Source organism: Synchiropus splendidus, chromosome 6, assembly GCF_027744825.2.
Source record: "Synchiropus splendidus isolate RoL2022-P1 chromosome 6, RoL_Sspl_1.0, whole genome shotgun sequence".
Lineage (NCBI taxonomy): Eukaryota > Metazoa > Chordata > Actinopteri > Syngnathiformes > Callionymidae > Synchiropus > Synchiropus splendidus.
Genome location: NC_071339.1, coordinates 7,092,526 through 7,111,032, shown reverse-complemented (window position 1 = coordinate 7,111,032; position 18,507 = coordinate 7,092,526). Strand labels below are relative to the sequence as shown.

The window sequence follows — 18,507 nt, the reverse complement described above, 5'->3', positions numbered from 1 at the left end:
TTTCACTCAAAAATCCGAAAGCTCTTCAGATTTACTGTAGTGTTCATTTTTGCCCGGTAGAGAGCAGGAGTGCTCCCAGGACGACATCTGTTGAACTGACATGTAAATATTTCCCTTTATAATACCAATTTCCTTAATATTTCAATCGTTGATCAGACGAGAAAAGGTTTTCCATTGATCTGATTTTCCCACCACAATTCTGACTAATTGGCTTTTAACATTTTTTGTTTTTTCATCCAGCACAGAAAGGTGTATTTTTCATTTTGCCCCTCATAAATATAGATATGTATACAATGATTTTTAACGCACATTGAGGTTACAAAACAATACCTAAGGCATTAACGGGAATGTTTGATCATGTCGGTTGAACTCCTCCCCATTTAAAGTGAACATGAAACACAAGTATTTCACTCCTATGTCTTTGTATATGAGTGTGCTGTGGCTCATTTGCATGGACTGTCCTCCTCTTCCACAGAGAGCACAAACTCTTTTCCAGCTTCTTGTTGGGGAATGCTAATATGTTCTTCTTCCTGTGGAAATGGAGCTTCCGCGTCAGATGCGTCCATGGCCTTGAAGGATCCCCCAGACCCGTTTCCAAAGTGGACAGTGATGTTGACATTGACCTGTGGACTGTTGGCTTGAGGGCTGATGATGTGAGGGCTTGAAGGCTGAGAAGAGTCCATTGGGAAGCCCGGCTGGGGTGAGATTGGTTCTGCGCTGGAAGCTGAAGTTACAGATTCTGTATTGGGAGGATTAGGGAACACCAAGTCAGAGAGCAGAGGGCCAATGGATTCCTCTCCGCAGAAGCTCTTTGTCCTTGCATCACTGTTGCCGCTGCATTCACTTTGGTCAGCCTCCTTATTCAGGAGCATCAAGTGTTGCTCTGGAGGGTTAAAGCTTCTCAATGTCAGCTCAGGTTTCCCTGAGTAATCCCGACTGATCTGCTTCCAAAAGAAACTGTAAGCACTTCTGATCAAAACTGAACAGTCACTAACAAACAAGACATACCTCATATCCACTCTCACAATTTCCATTAGCATCAAATTCTGAAACATTTCTGTGGTCACCTGGAAGAAAGGGAAACGGAAATGACTTTGCCCCTACAGTTAATGGCATTTCTCCAAACAGCATCTTTACCTTTCTTCCGCCTCCGCAAAAGAAAAACAATGGCGGCGATGAGGAGACTAATGAGGAACAAACCACAAGCACTGCCGATGGCTGCCATTAATAGAGACCAGAAGAGATCTAAATTATTACATGCCAGTCTCGCTTTTACAAGACTAAGGAACCATTTTACCGAATTTGCTGTCTGTTTCCTCAGGGGCTGTATTTGGCGTATACGTTGGTGAAGTGCCCCACTGTGTTGTGTGCGCACTTGTTGAGTCCGGCAGTTCCTGCGTAGGCGTTAGAGTAGGCTCCAAGTCTGCACTGTTCAACAAGGTCATGGTCCTTGATGTTGTTTCAGCGTGATGCTCAAGGTCACACTCTGTATCATTGATGGAGTTTCCATTTGTAATAACTCTTCCTCGACACCTGGACAAACAACACCCAGTCATGACGCTTCCGAATAGCTGTGCTATATGTGTATATGTGTATATGTTACTGACCGAGTATGAGGTTGACATGGATGTGAGCTGGAAGCGATGCCAGAGAAGGAGCCTTCAGGGCACGGCTTACACTTCACGTCAGAGTTGGCCGTTCCTAAAAATAGATCAATCCCTGGTCAGTGTCAATTCTTTAAATATTTGAACTCAAATTAATGAGTGGATCATTCATTTAATTTTATTTAAGCGCTTCAATTTGATAGATTTGTCATGTATTTTTGTCCAATTTCTTACTGTCCTCGGATTATATATTTCGAATTAATATTCCAAGTGCAATGTGCTCGAACGGACAGTAGATGGCAGTAGTGCAACAGAGTCCCCAGAAGACGCTCATAAGAGCTGTGAAGAAGAAGCCATTCTGTAGGGATTGAATGAGAAACGAATGTATTGATAAATTGCCATGATCACTTGGTAACAATGCTTTTAACATGGCAATATTATGCCTTCCACTGCATTTTGCTTTTAGAAAAAAAGTCTTATCTACTTGTTATTACATTGCTGGAGAGAAACATTGATTATGTTACTTATCACATTACGTAGACAAATATATTTTTTAAATATAGAGGAAATGTTATGTTGTATGTTTTCTATTCATACAGCATTTAAAAAAGAAATAAATACATTCCTCCTTTTCCTCCGTTGGCTTATTTAGATTTAGTTTCATTAAAAATGAAATGGCCCTGCTCAAATTGTTAATGATGAAGACCTCTGGTGTGGAAGACAAAAAATACTGAACTAGAAAAATTATGACAATGTCACTGAAAGGGAAAACAAATCAGAACCTTGCTTCGTGACTCCAGAACCTGCTCGGCATACAGTGTACTTCCGGCACTCGCGGCAGGATGAAGCTGCAGAATCTATGCAATAATGTCCCGGCTGGCACTTGCACTCTGTTGCTTGCGTACGCATGCACCCAATTGCCAACTGCAGACCTTTGGCTGGGGAAAAAAAAACAACAAAAATTAGGTTTTTTGTCTGCCAACTGTGGAGCAATATGCCGCAAATCACTCACTTGATTTGCATGTGTTGCAGACGAAGCAATTTGCGTTGTAGTTCCATTGCTCCATGTACTGGTTGTCAGGACATGGCTTACAATCTGTCTCGTCCGTTTCAGTACAAGACTGCACTCGCCGATATCCTGTTGCAAGACGTGCATGCAGAGATAATGATCTGCTCCATCGACTCACAGCAGATGTTTTTCGACTTCCTCAACAAGTATTAAACTTGCATCCTGTCATCTTCTCAAGCAACCACTACATCACTGAGCACTGAATGAAAAATATATAGAACAACGCCTATTTAAGTTAAAAGGCAGTTTTGCAAAGTTGCACTGAGCACCAGAAACAGATTTATTAAATATGGTTACACGGATAAAAGGTTACTTAAGCTGAAGGAAGCATGGTGTATGGAAGCAGGAATTCAGTGTGGTTTCGATTAATATCTGGTTCAGAGTGCTATTCTCTTGTTTAATTCAAAATATATTGTGATTATAATTTATTAATTTAAAAATTAATAATAAAAGATCATGGTTTCCCGAAGACATTTGGTGACTGTGGTTGTATTTGTGTATGTATAAAGAGCATTATTCAGTACAAATAAATACACAAAGCAGTTCAATAACAAGGTGCCAGAACAGGTTCTGACAGTAATATTTTGGGGGCTAAATTGTTTCAGCGATTGAGAGCCTGTGTTATCCTCCAGAGCTATACGGAGCAGCCGTTAGCAGAGAGCGCTAACATGTTAGCACAGGGCTGCCACTTCTCTCGTAACCAGCACAAACTCTGGCAAAAGAGGCTTTTGTCAGGCCATATTTCCCATTTGTCTGGCCTTTCTAGCTAAGTAACTATATAATATTTGTGGTTTGTTTATTTGTTACTTACTTCTATTAGTATTTTTATTTTATTTATTTATTTGTATTTATTTATTTATTTTGTTAATTATTGCACAACGTACCAAAGCACTCTCCCAGTTGGTGGGATCCTCACTGACATTGGCAATAAAGCTGGTTCTGATTCTGTTATTAAGAATGCAGTCCATGGCATTGTGGAGTGACATTAGTATCAGCTCTGAATCCAGTCCTTGGTCGACATTTGACAGTAGTTGGTGTTTGGTGTTTAGTAAATACCATGATGGTATTTAGAAAAATGTATCTGACTCAAAATCCATTAGATCCATTAAAGACTCTTGAACAGACTTCCAAGCTCAGGAGCAGCTGGACATCACACAGAGGAAACCAACTTCTGAGAGGTGAGCAAAAACACCACATGCAGTAACAAAAAAATCAGTGGAAAGTAAGGAAAAGAATAAATAAAGGGTAGAAATACTCAGCTTTCAATCTCTAAATAATGTCTGGCATCATGCTGCTTATGGTGCATGTGACATATGCGTCAGTGGGAACGTACATCAATGTACGAAATGAGATTGAAATTTAGAAAACTGTTCAGTAGTAAAAACAAACAACAAAGAAAGAAAGAAGTCAAAACACAGCTCCTCCACAGCTTGATAACTCCTTCCCTCTGTATATAACTTTGCTACATCAAAATGTGTCATAAAAGTTTAAGCTCACGCCTCTTATTTCAGCGCATTTGAAGGCTTCAGTGCTCAGGTTTAAATATTTGTTGTATATTGTGATTTACTTTGGGGTTTGGAGCCTGCTTTTCTTGCTGTTGCACAAACTGTCAAAACATAATCAACCACGCTGCCAAACCTCAGCGCCTGAAGTAGTGCGTCAGGCATGGAGAGCTGAAATGTCAACCCTTGACTCTGATGTAGATGTTTAAGTTCAGCTGAATGAAGAGCCGAGGCTCACTGGCTTTAGAACCGTAACATTGATTCACAAATAATAATTTGTTGTTCGTACCTGGGCGGCACCGTTTGCAGCAACGATTCACGTCTTGGTCCAGATACTCGGCCGTTTTATTCCGACAGGACCCATCAGAGAGTGGTGGATAGGGCGATGAACAGACCTTAAAAAAGAAAGTAATTGTAATAATAGTACATCGAAGGATCAACATTCAGATGACATGACAAAAAGGAACTAAAGTAAATGGCACATTTATGAGGGACTTCACAGAAAGTTATGTAAGTGGGTTGGTTTCCATTGCAGTGACAGAGCAATGCGAACCCTGGTTTCGTTGACAACATACTTAGTAGTTTATTTATTTTAATCTTCAGTTTCGGTTTTAGCGGAAATCTGTCTCATTCCAAGTAACCAGTGTGTCCGCAGTCGATAAGATTTCCCGTCATGTTCACTGTTCGCCAGCATGTAACAAATGTGACTGCTGTTCCCAAATGAGATATGTTTGATAAAATAAATTCTGTCATGCCATGTGTGTACCTTGTATAGCCATACTTGTGTGTCCCAATTCTTGGAAACATACATCCTGTTGGGGACTTTTCGCTGTTGTGGAGACCTTTTACCAGACCCCACAAGTTTAAGCTTCAATTTTAAGGATTATTTCTTCCAAACAATAAGGTCATTATAATTGAGTTTAAGTTTGGTTAAGCGTCACAGCGAAGTTTAACCTCTTGTTTTGGATGGTTCGGTTAAGGGTGAGAGGCTGGGGAAAGTGTTCTTGTGATGGAAAATGAGTGCTCAAGCTAAATGTGACGGAAAGTTACCGCTGACTGCTATTTCTCCTTGTTTACAGAACTGCAGATGGAGTTTGTCACAGATGCTCAAGGTTGTTGTTACATTCTCTTTTGTTGTTATCTTCGATGTTGAAAATTCCTCAGTGAGAGTGCCACTTCTATTCTGTGGACTCCTCAGACACTTTCCCTTTACAAAGATTTTTCAAGAAATATTCATAAAAGACATAGAAGACATAGATTAGAGTTGTTTCTACAGAAACAAATGGCAGCTTGAATGTACTGCTGAATTCACATATTTAAAATGCAGCAAAAGCACAACAATAATGAAAGGACTGCAGAAATTCTAGGTCAAATTGAACCATAAATGTGTTGCGGATTTCTTTTATATTGATCCAGAAGTGCTCACTCCAACACAGCTGTCAGTTTGTTTTGAGAAGTGATAACAATGGGTTTTACTTATCCTGGTTGGATGCGGATGGTGTGTTCAGGAGTGTCGGAATTTTCTATACTACTAATGGACAAGGTGACCCTTGGCAAACACTTATGAGTGAGCGTGCATGCGTGCATGCCTGATAACTCAACTTGTTTTTTTGAACAGTGTAATGTTAATAGTGCAATAATATGGCAAATGCTGAAGGAAGAATTAGTTTTATCTTAAGATTTTGAGAACGATACAACCCAAATAAACAACATATTAATAAATAAATCCAATAACAAGGTGAATGCATTTTGAATACATAAAATACATTTTGGTAAAATAATGGAACAGGAGTATAATGAAATAGAAAATACATAACGTGCACATTTTAGCCTTCAAATAAAAGAAGAATGCTGTCCACTTCCACGTGTTGAATCCATTTTGACATAGTGTTATGAGCGTCGGTCATGTCGACCTGCTCGAAGAATTTTTTCAGGGGATTTTGGGCACTAAAAAAAACATATCTGGAATTTAAATATTGTGCTACCTTGTACTTCATTCCCTCTCGGCCACAAAATATTTTACAGCTTGAGCTGTTCCTGCTCGCTCCTGGGCTGCACACAAGCAGCCTTTGTTCTAAATTCAAGGGGGCATTTCATTTCAATCTCTGTCCATTTCTACTCTCATACCACAAAGCTGGCTTCATGGATGGGTGCATCCCAACACCGTCCTTCACTCGTATTGACAAAGGTCACAAAAAAACCCTACAAAAAACAGTTTGAAATGTACTGTAAAAAGGGCGAGAACAGCTTCCCCCACACGGAGCAGAAGTGAGCGGTTGATTTTGCTGACAGTGAACGTGCACTTATGAGGAAATGGGGGCAGAAATGAGACTCAAAAGTAGCAGCAGACAGTGATGATGAACCGGAGTAACCACAACAATGGTTAGAACAAAGCCTCTCTTTCCGCTAAACCTTACAGTAGATCTGAAGCTACTAAATAGTCGAGGGAAAAAGTAATTTATATATATACATATACATGTATATTCCATACCACTAGTTCAACAACGTTATTCACTTCAACGGCTGATAACATCATTAGTGGTGAATGAGACCTGAATAGTGAAGCGCGCGAGTCCCCTCCTTACATGGTTACTGTGGAACACCACAAAAATGTGAAACACTGATAGCCTGAGACAAAGCCTACCTTGATAATGTCGCCGTCCAACAGAACCAGCAGTAAAAGTAGATCTTTCATTGCTTTTTTTTTTTTTTTTTTTCCTTCTGAATCGCGAGGGAAGGTGCTCAGAGTTGGAGTGCAGGACGAGTCATTCTATACTGCCGCGGCTGCTGTGTGCACACAGGAGCAATTTCCTTGAACTGAAGCAAGTCGGAAGGAAATAAGCGCTCGAGCTTCAACCCACATTTACACCTTTGATCAAATGAGCACGCGACATGAGGAGGCACTGCTTCATGCTGAGGATATTATACTGTAATGACATAAACATTCACCTATTTAGAGTAGATTAGACATCCTTTATTAGCCCCTTACTGAGGGAACTGAGCTTTTATCTGATACATGTTATAAGCTCTGGTCTTCATTTTAGGACACATCACGAAGCATTAGCTTAGATTGTTGTTAGAGATGTCACATTTACTGCCCATTCTCTGAAGACTGTTTAGTCAAAGCCCAGAAAGCGGCAGCTTGGATACAGAGGTTCCAGAGCAGCGCACATTGATGCCACATGAGAGAGTGTGCTTCATTCAGCAGGCAGTCCCGTCATTTCGCAACCAAATTCCCCCGCCTCCTACTTCCTTAACAGAGCTGCCAGCGGCTCTTTAGTTATTCAATAATGCCTGTAATTATGGACAATAATTACAGTAGCAACTGGCATCTAATGAAGCAGCAGTACAATACATGAGGATGGAAGAGTTATACATATTTTTTCCAGTAGAAACCCTGAACCACACAAGTCTAACAGTAGACAAGGAAGGTACATTCTTGTTTTGATTCTTAGAGTCATGTCATGCGAAAACACAGAGCCTCCTTCCAAACGTTTGTGACTTCACCACCTTACTCACAGTTGTACTTCAAGTTCTGCCAAACATTGCAGCTGAACTGTAAAAGTAAAGTGTAAAAACCTGCGACATCTGATCCGGCTTGATAAAAATGTTTTCACACTTTTACATTTCAGATCAATTTGGGGTTTTACCTCTGTAATCTCTCACATCACCAGGCTGAAGGAAGTTCAAAAACAGAACAGGTCAGCACTCAAAAAACAAAAAAAAATGTGAACTTGCTTCCCAGCAACATGTATGAGTCAAGATAACTTCCTAAATATCATGTGAGGAAACTCTTTGGTTTGCCAGGTGGTTATTCTTATAAAACCACAATCATTTTCGGTGAGGATGTTTGTGTCTTTGTGGAGTTTTTGGCGAGGATTTGTGGCGAGCTCCACCACGCACAGCTGGGGCCTCTAAGACTTTTGGAGGAGATTGACGCTGAAAAATAAAGGAAATTACAGTTTTTTTACATTCTTTTATGAAAGTCAGTCAGAGGATTCTACCTGGGGTGACAGTGGGAAACTCTTTTTGACGACGTTGCTCCGCAGGTCCAGGTTACTTGGACAGGGCTGAAGGCTTTGGACTGAGTTGGACCAGCCAGAGAGGCAGTGCTGGAATAGACGTGGGAGCAACATGAGGAAGAGGAATCTCAAATGTGTCAATATAAACCCGTACTGACTCACTGCTGGTAACCCCAAACTATCAGACGGGTCGAAGCTGCCTCTGCGATGAGGCTTATGCTTGTATGGTGGATAGAGGGTGCAGAGGGGGAGGTCAGTCCTTGGAAATAAAACAAGCAGGAAGAGTATATTAACAGTTTTTTGCAGCTACTGTCAGACGATTCAGCAACTACATTAAAATTCAACATGGATTTTACACATGTGCAAATTAGTAATAGAGATATTTAAATGAAAATTTATTTTTTTTTATATTACCATCTTATATGAGTAGAAATAAATATCCATTAAAAAAATGAAGGTTTTCCCAACAAGTTTCCAACCGATTTTCCATGAATGAATGTTTCATAGCAATGCATAATTAATATAATGGTATGTATAACTAATATACTGGCCCACACTGACTCGTGTGCTACTTAATAAGATGAGGAGAGGTTGATATTAACACTTGGAAAGGGCATGTGAAGTCATGAAACTGGCATACAATATGGAGGTCGATGTGTGTTGCGTTTTATTTTTGAGCTCTTTGGCCACTTAGTCACAAGCGATGCCTTCAGTTTGAAACATTTTCTGTAACATTAAAAACATCCTTTTTATTAACCAACAATTTATACGGCTAAAAATTGGTAACTGAACTGACGACAGAGCTACACAAAGATAACCAAAGTGAGCTTGAGAGATATCTGTGTTGACATGGCTCCTCTCTGAACACAACTTATTGTACTGATAGAAAAAAAAAGATATTAATGTTTGTTTAATAGACATTGGTGCATTTTGAAAATTTCACTCAAGACTCCTATTATCTTACCGAACCAGAGCTGGGTCTGCCAGAGTGTGAGCGTGGGAGGACTTCAGCAGTCCACACACAGGACAGCAGTCTGGAGATTTCAGTGGCTCTGGGAACAGTCTGTTGTTGATTCTGTAAGAGAATGTACCTGGAGGACACACACCATTTGTCTATCGTTGTTCCGAATCACAGTTTAGAAAACTGAAACCTACATTGATGCGTGTCTGTGTCAGCGTCTGGACTCTTTGTGTCTTTCAACTGAGGAAGGAGAGAATCTCGCTCTTCTGAAAACCTGTGAGTCATCCAGCGACAAGTGTTCAGACAGCGACAATGAATCATCCAGTGGAAGAGCAAATGAGAAGCACTTACTCTTCTTGTGTGCTGTGAACACACTCGTCTTTATTGTGTGACCGAAATGAACGGAGCTCATTCAGGTACTCATCAGAGTGCGCTTTGGACGAATCTTCTGCATCCAAAACACCTTCAAGGACAGTTGACAGGACATGTTTTCATTCCCTTTATTTGCAGGGAACATCAAGTAGAGTACCTGCAATCCAGTCATATCCAAGTAAAGACGGCTCACGAAGCGGCTTAGTCTCTGGAATCGCTTCACACTCAGTCTGAAATCGTACATGCTTCACAGCACCTCCCTGGAAAACATATTGATGACTACTGCTATAAACACACAGGGAACATGTTCACTTCACACCCTTTCCAACTCTAACATTACCTTTCTTTTGCTGCGGTTTTCTAAACAGTCAGCTGATTCCTGTGGCCTTGTTGATGCTTCCCCAGATGGTCCAGCAATATCGCCTGAGTGTGTGGGGACGGATGGTGGCGATTCAGCATCCGGGTTGGTGTTTGGTCGTTTGCCTGGATCTTGAGATAAGTAGAAATTCCACCAGCTCAGAGCCATACAAACACAGCGCTTGTTTCATTTTACTGTGGTACAGACAGTGTCAGCTGCATAGGGCGTGCGGCGGGGACACAGGGCAGTAGCCATACTGTATAGACAGAACCAGAGTTCATGTTCAGTTCATGAGAGAAATTACTTGCGATACATTGCAGTATTTACTTATGATACATGCTCGTATACTATATCGTATAACTATAATTGTGTCCAATGTTAAGTTTGATGTCTGTGGATCCTGGTGCTTGCCTCACTCCGCCTTTGTCTAAATGTTCAGTTCGTATGTGGTGGAGAAAAAGTGTGTTGCTAACTTGGCGTTACCGGCATGTTTGGCGAGAGCCGCCCGAGCGGAGCTGCTGTCTTCACCAAGGCAGATCAGCAGGTCTTCCGTCTCCTCTCTCTCCCTCTTCTGACGCGCTAGAGCTTCTCTTTGTCGACTCAGCTGCTCCAATAAATGCTTATTACGCTCCCGCAGAGTCTTCAGGCGGCCGAGCGACGACATTTAAAGCTAAACTATAAAGGTTAACTTGCAGCACAGATTTGTTTCTGTCTGTTATTCAAATGTCCCGCCCCCATCCTCACAACGCCGTATCAACAGTGATTTGATTGGCTTAGACGTGAGTTCCCAAAATGCATTGCGATCAAGTCGCTTTCGAATGCAGGGATTTTCTATTACCGAAAGAGGGCGTAATATTTCCACTTTATGTTGCAATATTGTGGCTCTCTCACATAAAAAAAATGGAATGGAAGCGTTTCATCTTTCATAATCATTCTAAAATGTGAGTGAATAGTGAATATATATCTATATCTATATATATTCGTTATAATAAAATGTACAAATATTCAATGACAATTATGCAAAATTGTTTATTTTACAAAGACATAATCTGAGATTTACGATTTAATTACAATATAGCATTTTTTATTTATTTATTTGGCATACAAGTTATAACTACAAGTAACCTAGGTATAAATTATTATTTCGATTATGAATGTTCTTAATTTTTACCTCAGGAATAATCTTATGGTGGTTTCTCAAACCAAAACTAAAATGGGATTTGAGCAGCGAGATTGCTAGATTACTATGCTATACATGAAATTGAAGCAGAACTGCTAATGCTAATCTTGTTTTTTTTGTTTTTTTAGCCAGGAGGCAGGGAACTCCGTGGACAGGGCACATGAACGCTCACACCTACAGACAATGTCAAGCCATCGATTTACGTCTTTGTCTTTTAACTGACCACGCTTTGCCTGAGGAAGGTTTATAGAATCATCATCATCGTCATCCTCCCTGTAGTGTCATCATACACCGGATTATTTACATCCCACCTGTTTGTCCATGTCAGAGGCTAATGAAAGTGCCGCAGGTGGTGCCGGATCAGTGCCATAATGATATGCCTAATACCCTGTGGAGCAAATAATGCGGAACTGTGGGGGCGTGCTGCCGCTCATTCATATTTCAGTCACGGATGGTTTGCATTGAGAGCTGTCCGGAGCAGCTCAGTATGATTAGTTGACCACAGTTGTGTGGAGTTGGTGCCTATTACCATTAAATGGCCATATACTCCTCCCTGCCTTTGTAATTACACCCCCACTGTTGAGCGTCGAGCAGTTTGAGCCTGCTGTCAGGACACGTCATTGCTCATTAGGCACAGACACAACAGCCCAAACAAAATCAAACTATACTTAGTCACGAAAAAAGCGTGGGATGTGAAACAGGTGTGTCGTGGTAATTGCTTATTCACATACTGCGTGTAAATGGGGCCTAATGTTGTTGTAGAATCATATTAGGGTGTTGGTCGCCTACTGTACATGAGGAGTTATTGTCAAGTCAAGTCACGCTTGGTCACTGTGAAGCCAATATATATATATAGAAGAATATTTTGCCACGAGAAGCCACATTTTTTAATTTGGATGAATTTGGTATGTTACTGAGTCAAATGATGGACCCATACATACATTTAAATAACAAAATATAGTTTATTTTGCATCAGTTTGACAATAGCGCAATAAATCACGATGGTGGCTGTATTCAAGTTTTTGTATAACCTTATTTAAACTAAAGCGCTTTTAATTTATTGGAAATATTTGGATAATAATTTCACTGTTCTAAGAATTTCAAGTACATTCAGAGTAGTGGAAGCTCTGGTCATTGTGTAGTGAAAAACATCCCTGAAAAAGAGCAAACAGATGCTTTTGTTTGCTTTTGTTCAGGGATTCCAAATTACAGATTCAAATATAAGTCGATGTCCCTGCTATTTCCTGCATCTGTTCATCTTCAGAAATAAAGTTGTTTTCAAATTCTAAATGATTTGGTCAATATAAAGCATTGTATGAATGAAAACCATCAAGTTTCTCTGTGAAAAAATCCTACTATAATTGTCTTTGTCCTTGAAAATTAAGCGTATCCCACCCAGAATACCAACTAGAACCATCTATCACTTGTGTGTGAGCCAGTAGTTACAGTTTCACCAAAGAACTTTGTAAAGATGATGTTCCTGATAGATGTCTTTTCAGCTGCCAAAAATATTTCTCTTCATGCTCATTCGATTTAGACGGATTGATTGTCATGACCTGGATTTGCTGTCCAGCACTTCTTGGTCAACTGGAAATAAACTTCTTGAACTGAATATACTTGAATTTACATGGATGAAAGGAAACGTGATCAAAACAAAATCATAACTCGGGCTATCAAAGGACAGATTTATGCTGAATGAATCGCATTTAACTCACAACTAATAGCCATACATTTTGTATCTGTTACAGATATAACTCAAAGGAAGAGATTGCCAGAGCCATTGATGCTTACTGTGCTTTGCTTCTAGCCTGTTGCTGAGCCTTTTCAGAGCCTCTGGATGTTCTTGACAGTATCTGCTATGTTGGGTTGTTACTTATTGGCGACTCTAGCGTTGATAAAATCTTTAGAAATTACATTTAGAACAGATTCAAAATGTGTGATTTATTAACCATTAATCGTGAGTTAACTCTCTCGTGCGATTAAAATGATTAAAATGATTAAAATGCATTTTTATATGAATAAATTAGGGGTGTCAATATATAAAATCTTTAATCTCAATTAATCACACCACAGGTGAGTTAACTCATGATTAATGGCAAATTACCCACACATTTTGTATCTGTCCTAAAGATAGCAACTACAAGAGGGGCCAATAACTTTTACAATATTGTGCTTTTAGCATGTTTTTGAACCTTTTCAGTGCCTCTGAGGTTATTCTGAATCCTGTTTTTGACAATGTCCGCTATGTTGAGTTGTTGGAGTAGACAAAAGTTACATTTAGAACAGATACAAAATGTGTAATTCGTTTGTCGCGAGTTAACTCAGCTTTTGTGTGATTAATTGAGATCCAAATTTTAATCTCTTGAAAGAATATTCCAGTTCCCAAACCATATATTGAGTGGAAAAGTGATAAAATATCACAGCAACTTTCATATGAAGTTCATTTCATTGGAAAAAACAGCCTCATATATATCCAGGGAATCGGGAACTGGAGGTGAATCTCTTGCTTGCTGCACAATGTTCTGCATCATTATCAGAATCAGGTGAAAGAAAATTCCCAAAGCTACGATAGATATGCAGAAACTCTCTGTGAAAGGAGCATTACAGTCTGTAAGGTTGAGGAGGGTGACACTCCACCAGCTGAAGAATGTAATTGAAGCGGTCGGTGGCGACTGACAAAGAGGGTGACAAGCAGCATTGGTGATGTAAGTGGTTTTTGCTGATAAAGGATGTGAACGGGTCGATTGTCCGAATCGCTCCTGTGATAGTGTGATAGCGGAGGATGCCATTAAGATAAGAGGTTTAGACCTGCCACAGCGCCGTCCAGGCAGCGGCACTTTCAGAGGCGGGTGAATGCTGAAGGACCTGGATATTTCTCTACAGTCAAGTCAAGATGATGGTGCAATTGTGTTCAGATTACTTGTTATATAAACCTTTCACATTTTAAAAATAGCAAGGTGTTAAGTAAGGTGACCACACAATCGCTACCCAAATATTGAGGTCATGCATGTATGAGATTCAGTTCTCTTGAATCCAGGAAAACTCAAATATACATGGAAACAATGAAGCTCCATATCATAGCCATATCCTCCTTCTTCACACACATAATGTATGTTCCCCAACACATAACATATTCTTTTGGTTGCAGACAAGCACCCTGCTGAAATACACCATTTTGCTTTGCCTCAACCACTGAGTTTTCATTCAAGTCTCTCCTGACATGTGATGTTCAAGGTCTTTCTCGTAGATATGTCTTAGAAAGCTACATTGATATTGTTACCTCTGCCTGAAGTGGAAGGCACATCGGTTCATATGACAAGCTCCCAATTAAACTGGTCCATAAACACATCACTCAATAGAATCGCTGTCATAAACCAACTTTTAAATGTCAGTGTTTTATAATGGTTAGTGCACAGCACCTCGGTGGATATGTATTAATGCCTTTTCAATGACCCAATACCTTTCTTTAGTTATTGTATTGTTTACTCTTTTTTTATTGTCATGGAAGTGTAAATGTGCTGCCTCGGCGGTTTTCCTGGAGACTACTCCTTATTGTCAAAGTAGAGACATGAAGGCTCATGAAGGAATACAGCACCTCGGTGCTGGCTCATGTGAAAAGTTCAATTCCCTGGCAACTTTTTAACCACGACAGCATCAGGCAGTGACGGCCGTCCTCGGTTTAAGCTCTGCCCTGTACCTGCTGAAAAATCCGGCATCTTCTGGTCGGCCGGCTGTCAGAAACCGAGCCTACAGTGATGCTTGACCATCTTCAGCCAGGCTTTTGACAGCTGGCCGACAAGCTGACGCAGGATTTTCCGGAGGGAAAAAGAAGTCCGGAACCAGCAAACAGAAGACGAGCACAACGCGGCTCGCAACTTCTATGGCCAAATGCAGATGTTGAGGCTTTATAATTGATTCATATTTAACAACAGAATCATCAAATTGAAGTTGAATCTGGAGGCATTTGTTTAAGCATCAGGGTGGAATATTTTTTGTGCTTCTATCCTGTCCATCGGTAACATCACATTTAGTTTACTTCATCGTGGATGTTTTGGTTATGACATCCCATTGTACGATGCAGTGCACCTGGATTTAGTGGGAAATGTTCCACTTTACACATGATTCATCACTGCATTTAATTCACCTATACGAGTCATGACAAAATTGTGAAGAACCATGACTCAGTGACTTGACAAAAAACAATAACACTTTCCTAACACACTTCTGCACTTATACATTCTGCCTGTGGTCAAAACAACATTATAGTTTAACTTATGGATCCTCTATGAATTCATCTTTTTTATGTACTTGTCCAGAAAATATCACATTGTCTCAGTACCTCCTTAGACTAGATATGGTGTTCTGTTGGGAGTACTTTTCTAGCATTGACTTGTATTGGATGCTGTTGAAAAGGGAAAGACACACCTTTCTTCAGTTGGCTACCAACAGATTTGAATCCATCTAACTTAATTCATTGCACTAAATCTCAAACTTGAAAAAAATGTAATAACTGGTGAATTACCTTGCACCATTTCCCATAATCCTCCATTGTATCAGTCGATGACCTGGTGGGTTTGACAACAAAAGGAACTGATTCTGCCTCAGTCTCTGTTGAGGAAATCAGCGAAAACATAGGTTTACATTCACATAAGCTTTGAGTCTTTTAAGTTTGTTTTTCATAAGGCTGCTTTACTCACCCGGCTATTATGCCTGGTCACGCTTGTTTTTCCCTTGATTAGGAGTGAAACCGCCAGACAAAACAGCTGCTATGTCCCCGACAATCACACTCTGGTCACGCCTGGTCAGGCTCCTGGAACAGGCCATCTATTGGATGCAGATTTACGGTCCAAGGACAGACATGATGTTTACTCCGCTGTTGCTCCCCGGGAAACTTCTTGGTGGAGTTTATAGTCATTGCTGGGCTTAATAGCTTTGATATGCTTCTCTCAAGCCCATTAAATATGGGCAGTAAATCTGCAGAGAGGGAACAAATCTGCTCATTATGGCTGATATTTCAAGCGGAGGCGACGGCGGTGAATCTCCCGAAAGTCACCAAGCTAATACGGAGTGTGTAAGAACAAGTAATGCCATCACGGCTGAGAGACAAACTGCCCCGTGTGCCATCACTGTCACTGTCGCTTCATCATCCTGTCTGCGGCGCTTCAGTCAAGTCTGGTTATATAAGCACGTCTGCCGTGTTGTTCGGGCCCTGCGAAGGGATATATTACCCCAAATCCTCCCATATCACATGAAATTAACAACAAATGTGCGTCTCACCCAAAATAAGATGCTTTAAGCCCAAATATTCTCGGCTGCCGGTGGAGCTCTTGTTGAATGCAGCGCTAATCCCTCAACATTTTCATAATTGTAATGAACGTGGAGGAGGGAAAGCAAACCAGCGATTGCTGCGATTGTTGAGCGCCAGGCTTCAATTTTCAATGTTAAGTTGTAACCGAAATATCTTAAAGAACATGTAGTTTTCTTTCCTTGATTTTCGCAAGGTAAAACAATTTCTGTCACTCTCCTCTGACAAATCCATCTTCACCATATTGTTCTCCTAAGACTCCAATATTCTCCTCTGCCACTGGCTTTTAGCTTTCACAGTCACATGCATCACATTCATCAAGTGTTGCCTAATTAAAAAGCTTTCAAGCTGGTTTTTCAGATCCATTTTTCAATGCCTGGCATCCTGGCACACGTTAGCGGACGACGCAGCAACAGGGCCCGGTATACAAATACATCACCGATAATCGAGTTTGCGGTTCCTTACTGGGCATAATTAAACAAGGTGGAACAACTTCCCTGCCCCTAAATTAAGCGTGCGACACGAGAGCCTGGGATCGGAAGAGAACAGTGGATGATGTGGACCTGTTGAAAATGCAAGACCAAATAGCATCCAGCTGAAATTTAGTTAAATCTACAGTATACAGACTGATGCGTGAGCCATGAAGATGCACTGACTATTTACACGCTCGTGTTGAACTAGTACCAATATTTCCGTTTTGGTTTTGACTCCTAAATCCTTGCTCACCCCAGCAGGAAAAACTCTTAGCTACATGTTAATAATACTACTAGTGATGGGTACATGTGGTGTCATCAGTACTGTGTTGAAACGTGAAACGTCGCCCACATTTTCAGAGGCCACTAGATGGCGCTCTCGGTTCAGAAATGATATGAGGCTTCTTTGAAGTTCAAACATTTTACAGCAGGCAGTGCCATCTGGTGGCCTCAGGACAATGTTTCATGAAACCTCATCAACCCTTCAATACTGTGGCCTGTGACCTTGTCTACTGTTTGTACTGTTACAATATTTTCCATCTTCAATCCATATAAAAGCTCTCAAGCTTGTTAAGACAAATGTTCTACCTGAACATGTAACCTCCAATGGCTCCAAAGACAATTAAACTTACCTGAGAAAGCCTTCATAGATGTAGGCAACGTAGAGCTGGTCATTGTTATGTAATTCACTACACATACTCAACTTTCAAAAGTGATTTTGCACCTGACTCACCTGAATCTGTACCCAGATGCATGTACCCCTTATAGCTCCCTCACTCAGGGGTTCCGTCATGTAGGTTCTTGGTGCGCACCAAAAACCTATGGCCTCATGTGACCATCCCACTGGCGACACCATTTGAAAATAAATGACCCAACCTTGCCACAAATCCTTGTCTTCCATGGAAAAATGTGCCTTCAGAGATGCTGGACCACTAGGTGTCACACAATTCCACCTTTTGACCGTGGTCACATTCTCCCCACGGGTTCTCATCCTTACCCCAATCATTCTTTGTGAAAGTCAAGAACTGCAGCGGGAGGTGAAGCATTTCATCCAGTAGATACACCTTAACATTAAGATGCAACGCAGAGGACAGAGTTCTGCATCAACATTGGGCGCCGAAGTCCACTCCACCATTGTCACCATGCGAGGCTTTAACAGCCTGGGTGTGTGATCCTACTTCTGGCACCATTAGTCACGAGCAGGGGAGAATATTGGTCTTAATCTGGCCTTGTTCCCTGGTATATTCTCATGAGTGAAGCGTTCCATGTTCAGACTGCCATAGTCTTGTCTCACCTCTCTGTCATACTTTGGTCTTCTCTGGTCCAAAAGATGTTTTTTTTTTTGATACTCAGCTCTGTGAAACTGCTTCATGACAGCTTGTATTCAATTTCACCTTAATTTTTTTTGTTTTTGGTCATCAATTTTCATAAATCAGGTGTGAAATGAGTTTTTACTGCAAACCATGTTCGGCCAACTTGTGATCCGACTCTGTGATTACATTTCCCAGTTCTGCGGTTGCGGTTCTGCCTTGGTTGTTAGGCTGACAGATACATCAACTGTCTTTTTCATTTCTTATATTATTTAAATTTTTTGGTTTGAGGAATGAATTCTTTCCAGAGGCAGTATCATAAGTGATTATCTCTCTGCCTCCCTCCCTCAT

General features: G+C 40.7%; 2 protein-coding genes across 5 annotated transcripts; both read right to left on the bottom strand.

The window, feature by feature from the left end:
* Nucleotides 1–441: 441 nt before the first annotated feature.
* On the bottom strand, nucleotides 442–7,951 carry tnfrsf1b (tumor necrosis factor receptor superfamily, member 1B). 2 transcript variants are annotated; one of them, XM_053867969.1, is made up of 9 exons: nucleotides 7,826–7,951; nucleotides 4,465–4,570; nucleotides 2,617–2,742; nucleotides 2,387–2,542; nucleotides 1,608–1,701; nucleotides 1,298–1,533; nucleotides 1,138–1,218; nucleotides 1,009–1,067; nucleotides 442–941 (listed from the first exon to the last, which is right to left on the bottom strand). In XM_053867969.1, the coding sequence occupies exons 3-9, from the start codon at nucleotides 2,669–2,671 to the stop codon at nucleotides 444–446; spliced, it is 1,179 nt and encodes a 392-aa protein (XP_053723944.1). In that variant the 5' UTR covers nucleotides 2,672–2,742; nucleotides 4,465–4,570; nucleotides 7,826–7,951; the 3' UTR covers nucleotides 442–443. The 2 variants fall into 2 exon arrangements, with proteins under 2 accessions (XP_053723944.1, XP_053723943.1); XM_053867968.1 differs by lacking the exon at nucleotides 7,826–7,951 and adding an exon at nucleotides 6,820–6,982.
* Nucleotides 7,952–7,968: 17 nt separating this feature from the next.
* Nucleotides 7,969–15,653, bottom strand: miip (migration and invasion inhibitory protein). Of its 3 annotated transcripts, none has more exons than XM_053867973.1 (9): nucleotides 15,591–15,653; nucleotides 9,871–10,019; nucleotides 9,688–9,790; nucleotides 9,510–9,621; nucleotides 9,353–9,432; nucleotides 9,162–9,288; nucleotides 8,360–8,456; nucleotides 8,180–8,287; nucleotides 7,969–8,114 (listed from the first exon to the last, which is right to left on the bottom strand). In XM_053867973.1, the coding sequence occupies exons 1-9, from the start codon at nucleotides 15,598–15,600 to the stop codon at nucleotides 8,007–8,009; spliced, it is 894 nt and encodes a 297-aa protein (XP_053723948.1). In that variant the 5' UTR covers nucleotides 15,601–15,653; the 3' UTR covers nucleotides 7,969–8,006. The 3 variants fall into 3 exon arrangements, with proteins under 3 accessions (XP_053723948.1, XP_053723946.1, XP_053723947.1); XM_053867971.1 differs by lacking the exon at nucleotides 15,591–15,653 and adding an exon at nucleotides 10,372–10,614; XM_053867972.1 differs by lacking the exon at nucleotides 15,591–15,653 and adding an exon at nucleotides 10,362–10,507.
* Nucleotides 15,654–18,507: the final 2,854 nt, after the last annotated feature.

Bases quoted from the DNA above. Each gene is read 5' to 3' on its own strand.
- tnfrsf1b (XM_053867968.1), bottom strand. From the start codon at position 6,870: ATGAAAGATCTACTTTTACTGCTGGTTCTGTTGGACGGCGACATTATC. The intron at 2,743-4,464 runs GTACGAACAACA...GTCTTGCAACAG, and splicing joins CTGCAAACGGTGCCGCCCAG to GATATCGGCGAGTGCAGTCT. The intron at 942-1,008 runs GTATGTCTTGTT...TTTTGGAAGCAG, and splicing joins ATTGTGAGAGTGGATATGAG to ATCAGTCGGGATTACTCAGG.
- miip (XM_053867971.1), bottom strand. From the start codon at position 10,552: ATGTCGTCGCTCGGCCGCCTGAAGACTCTGCGGGAGCGTAATAAGCAT. The intron at 9,791-9,870 runs GTAATGTTAGAG...TATGTTTTCCAG, and splicing joins AAAACCGCAGCAAAAGAAAG to GGAGGTGCTGTGAAGCATGT. The intron at 9,622-9,687 runs GTACTCTACTTG...CTGTCCTTGAAG, and splicing joins TGGATATGACTGGATTGCAG to GTGTTTTGGATGCAGAAGAT.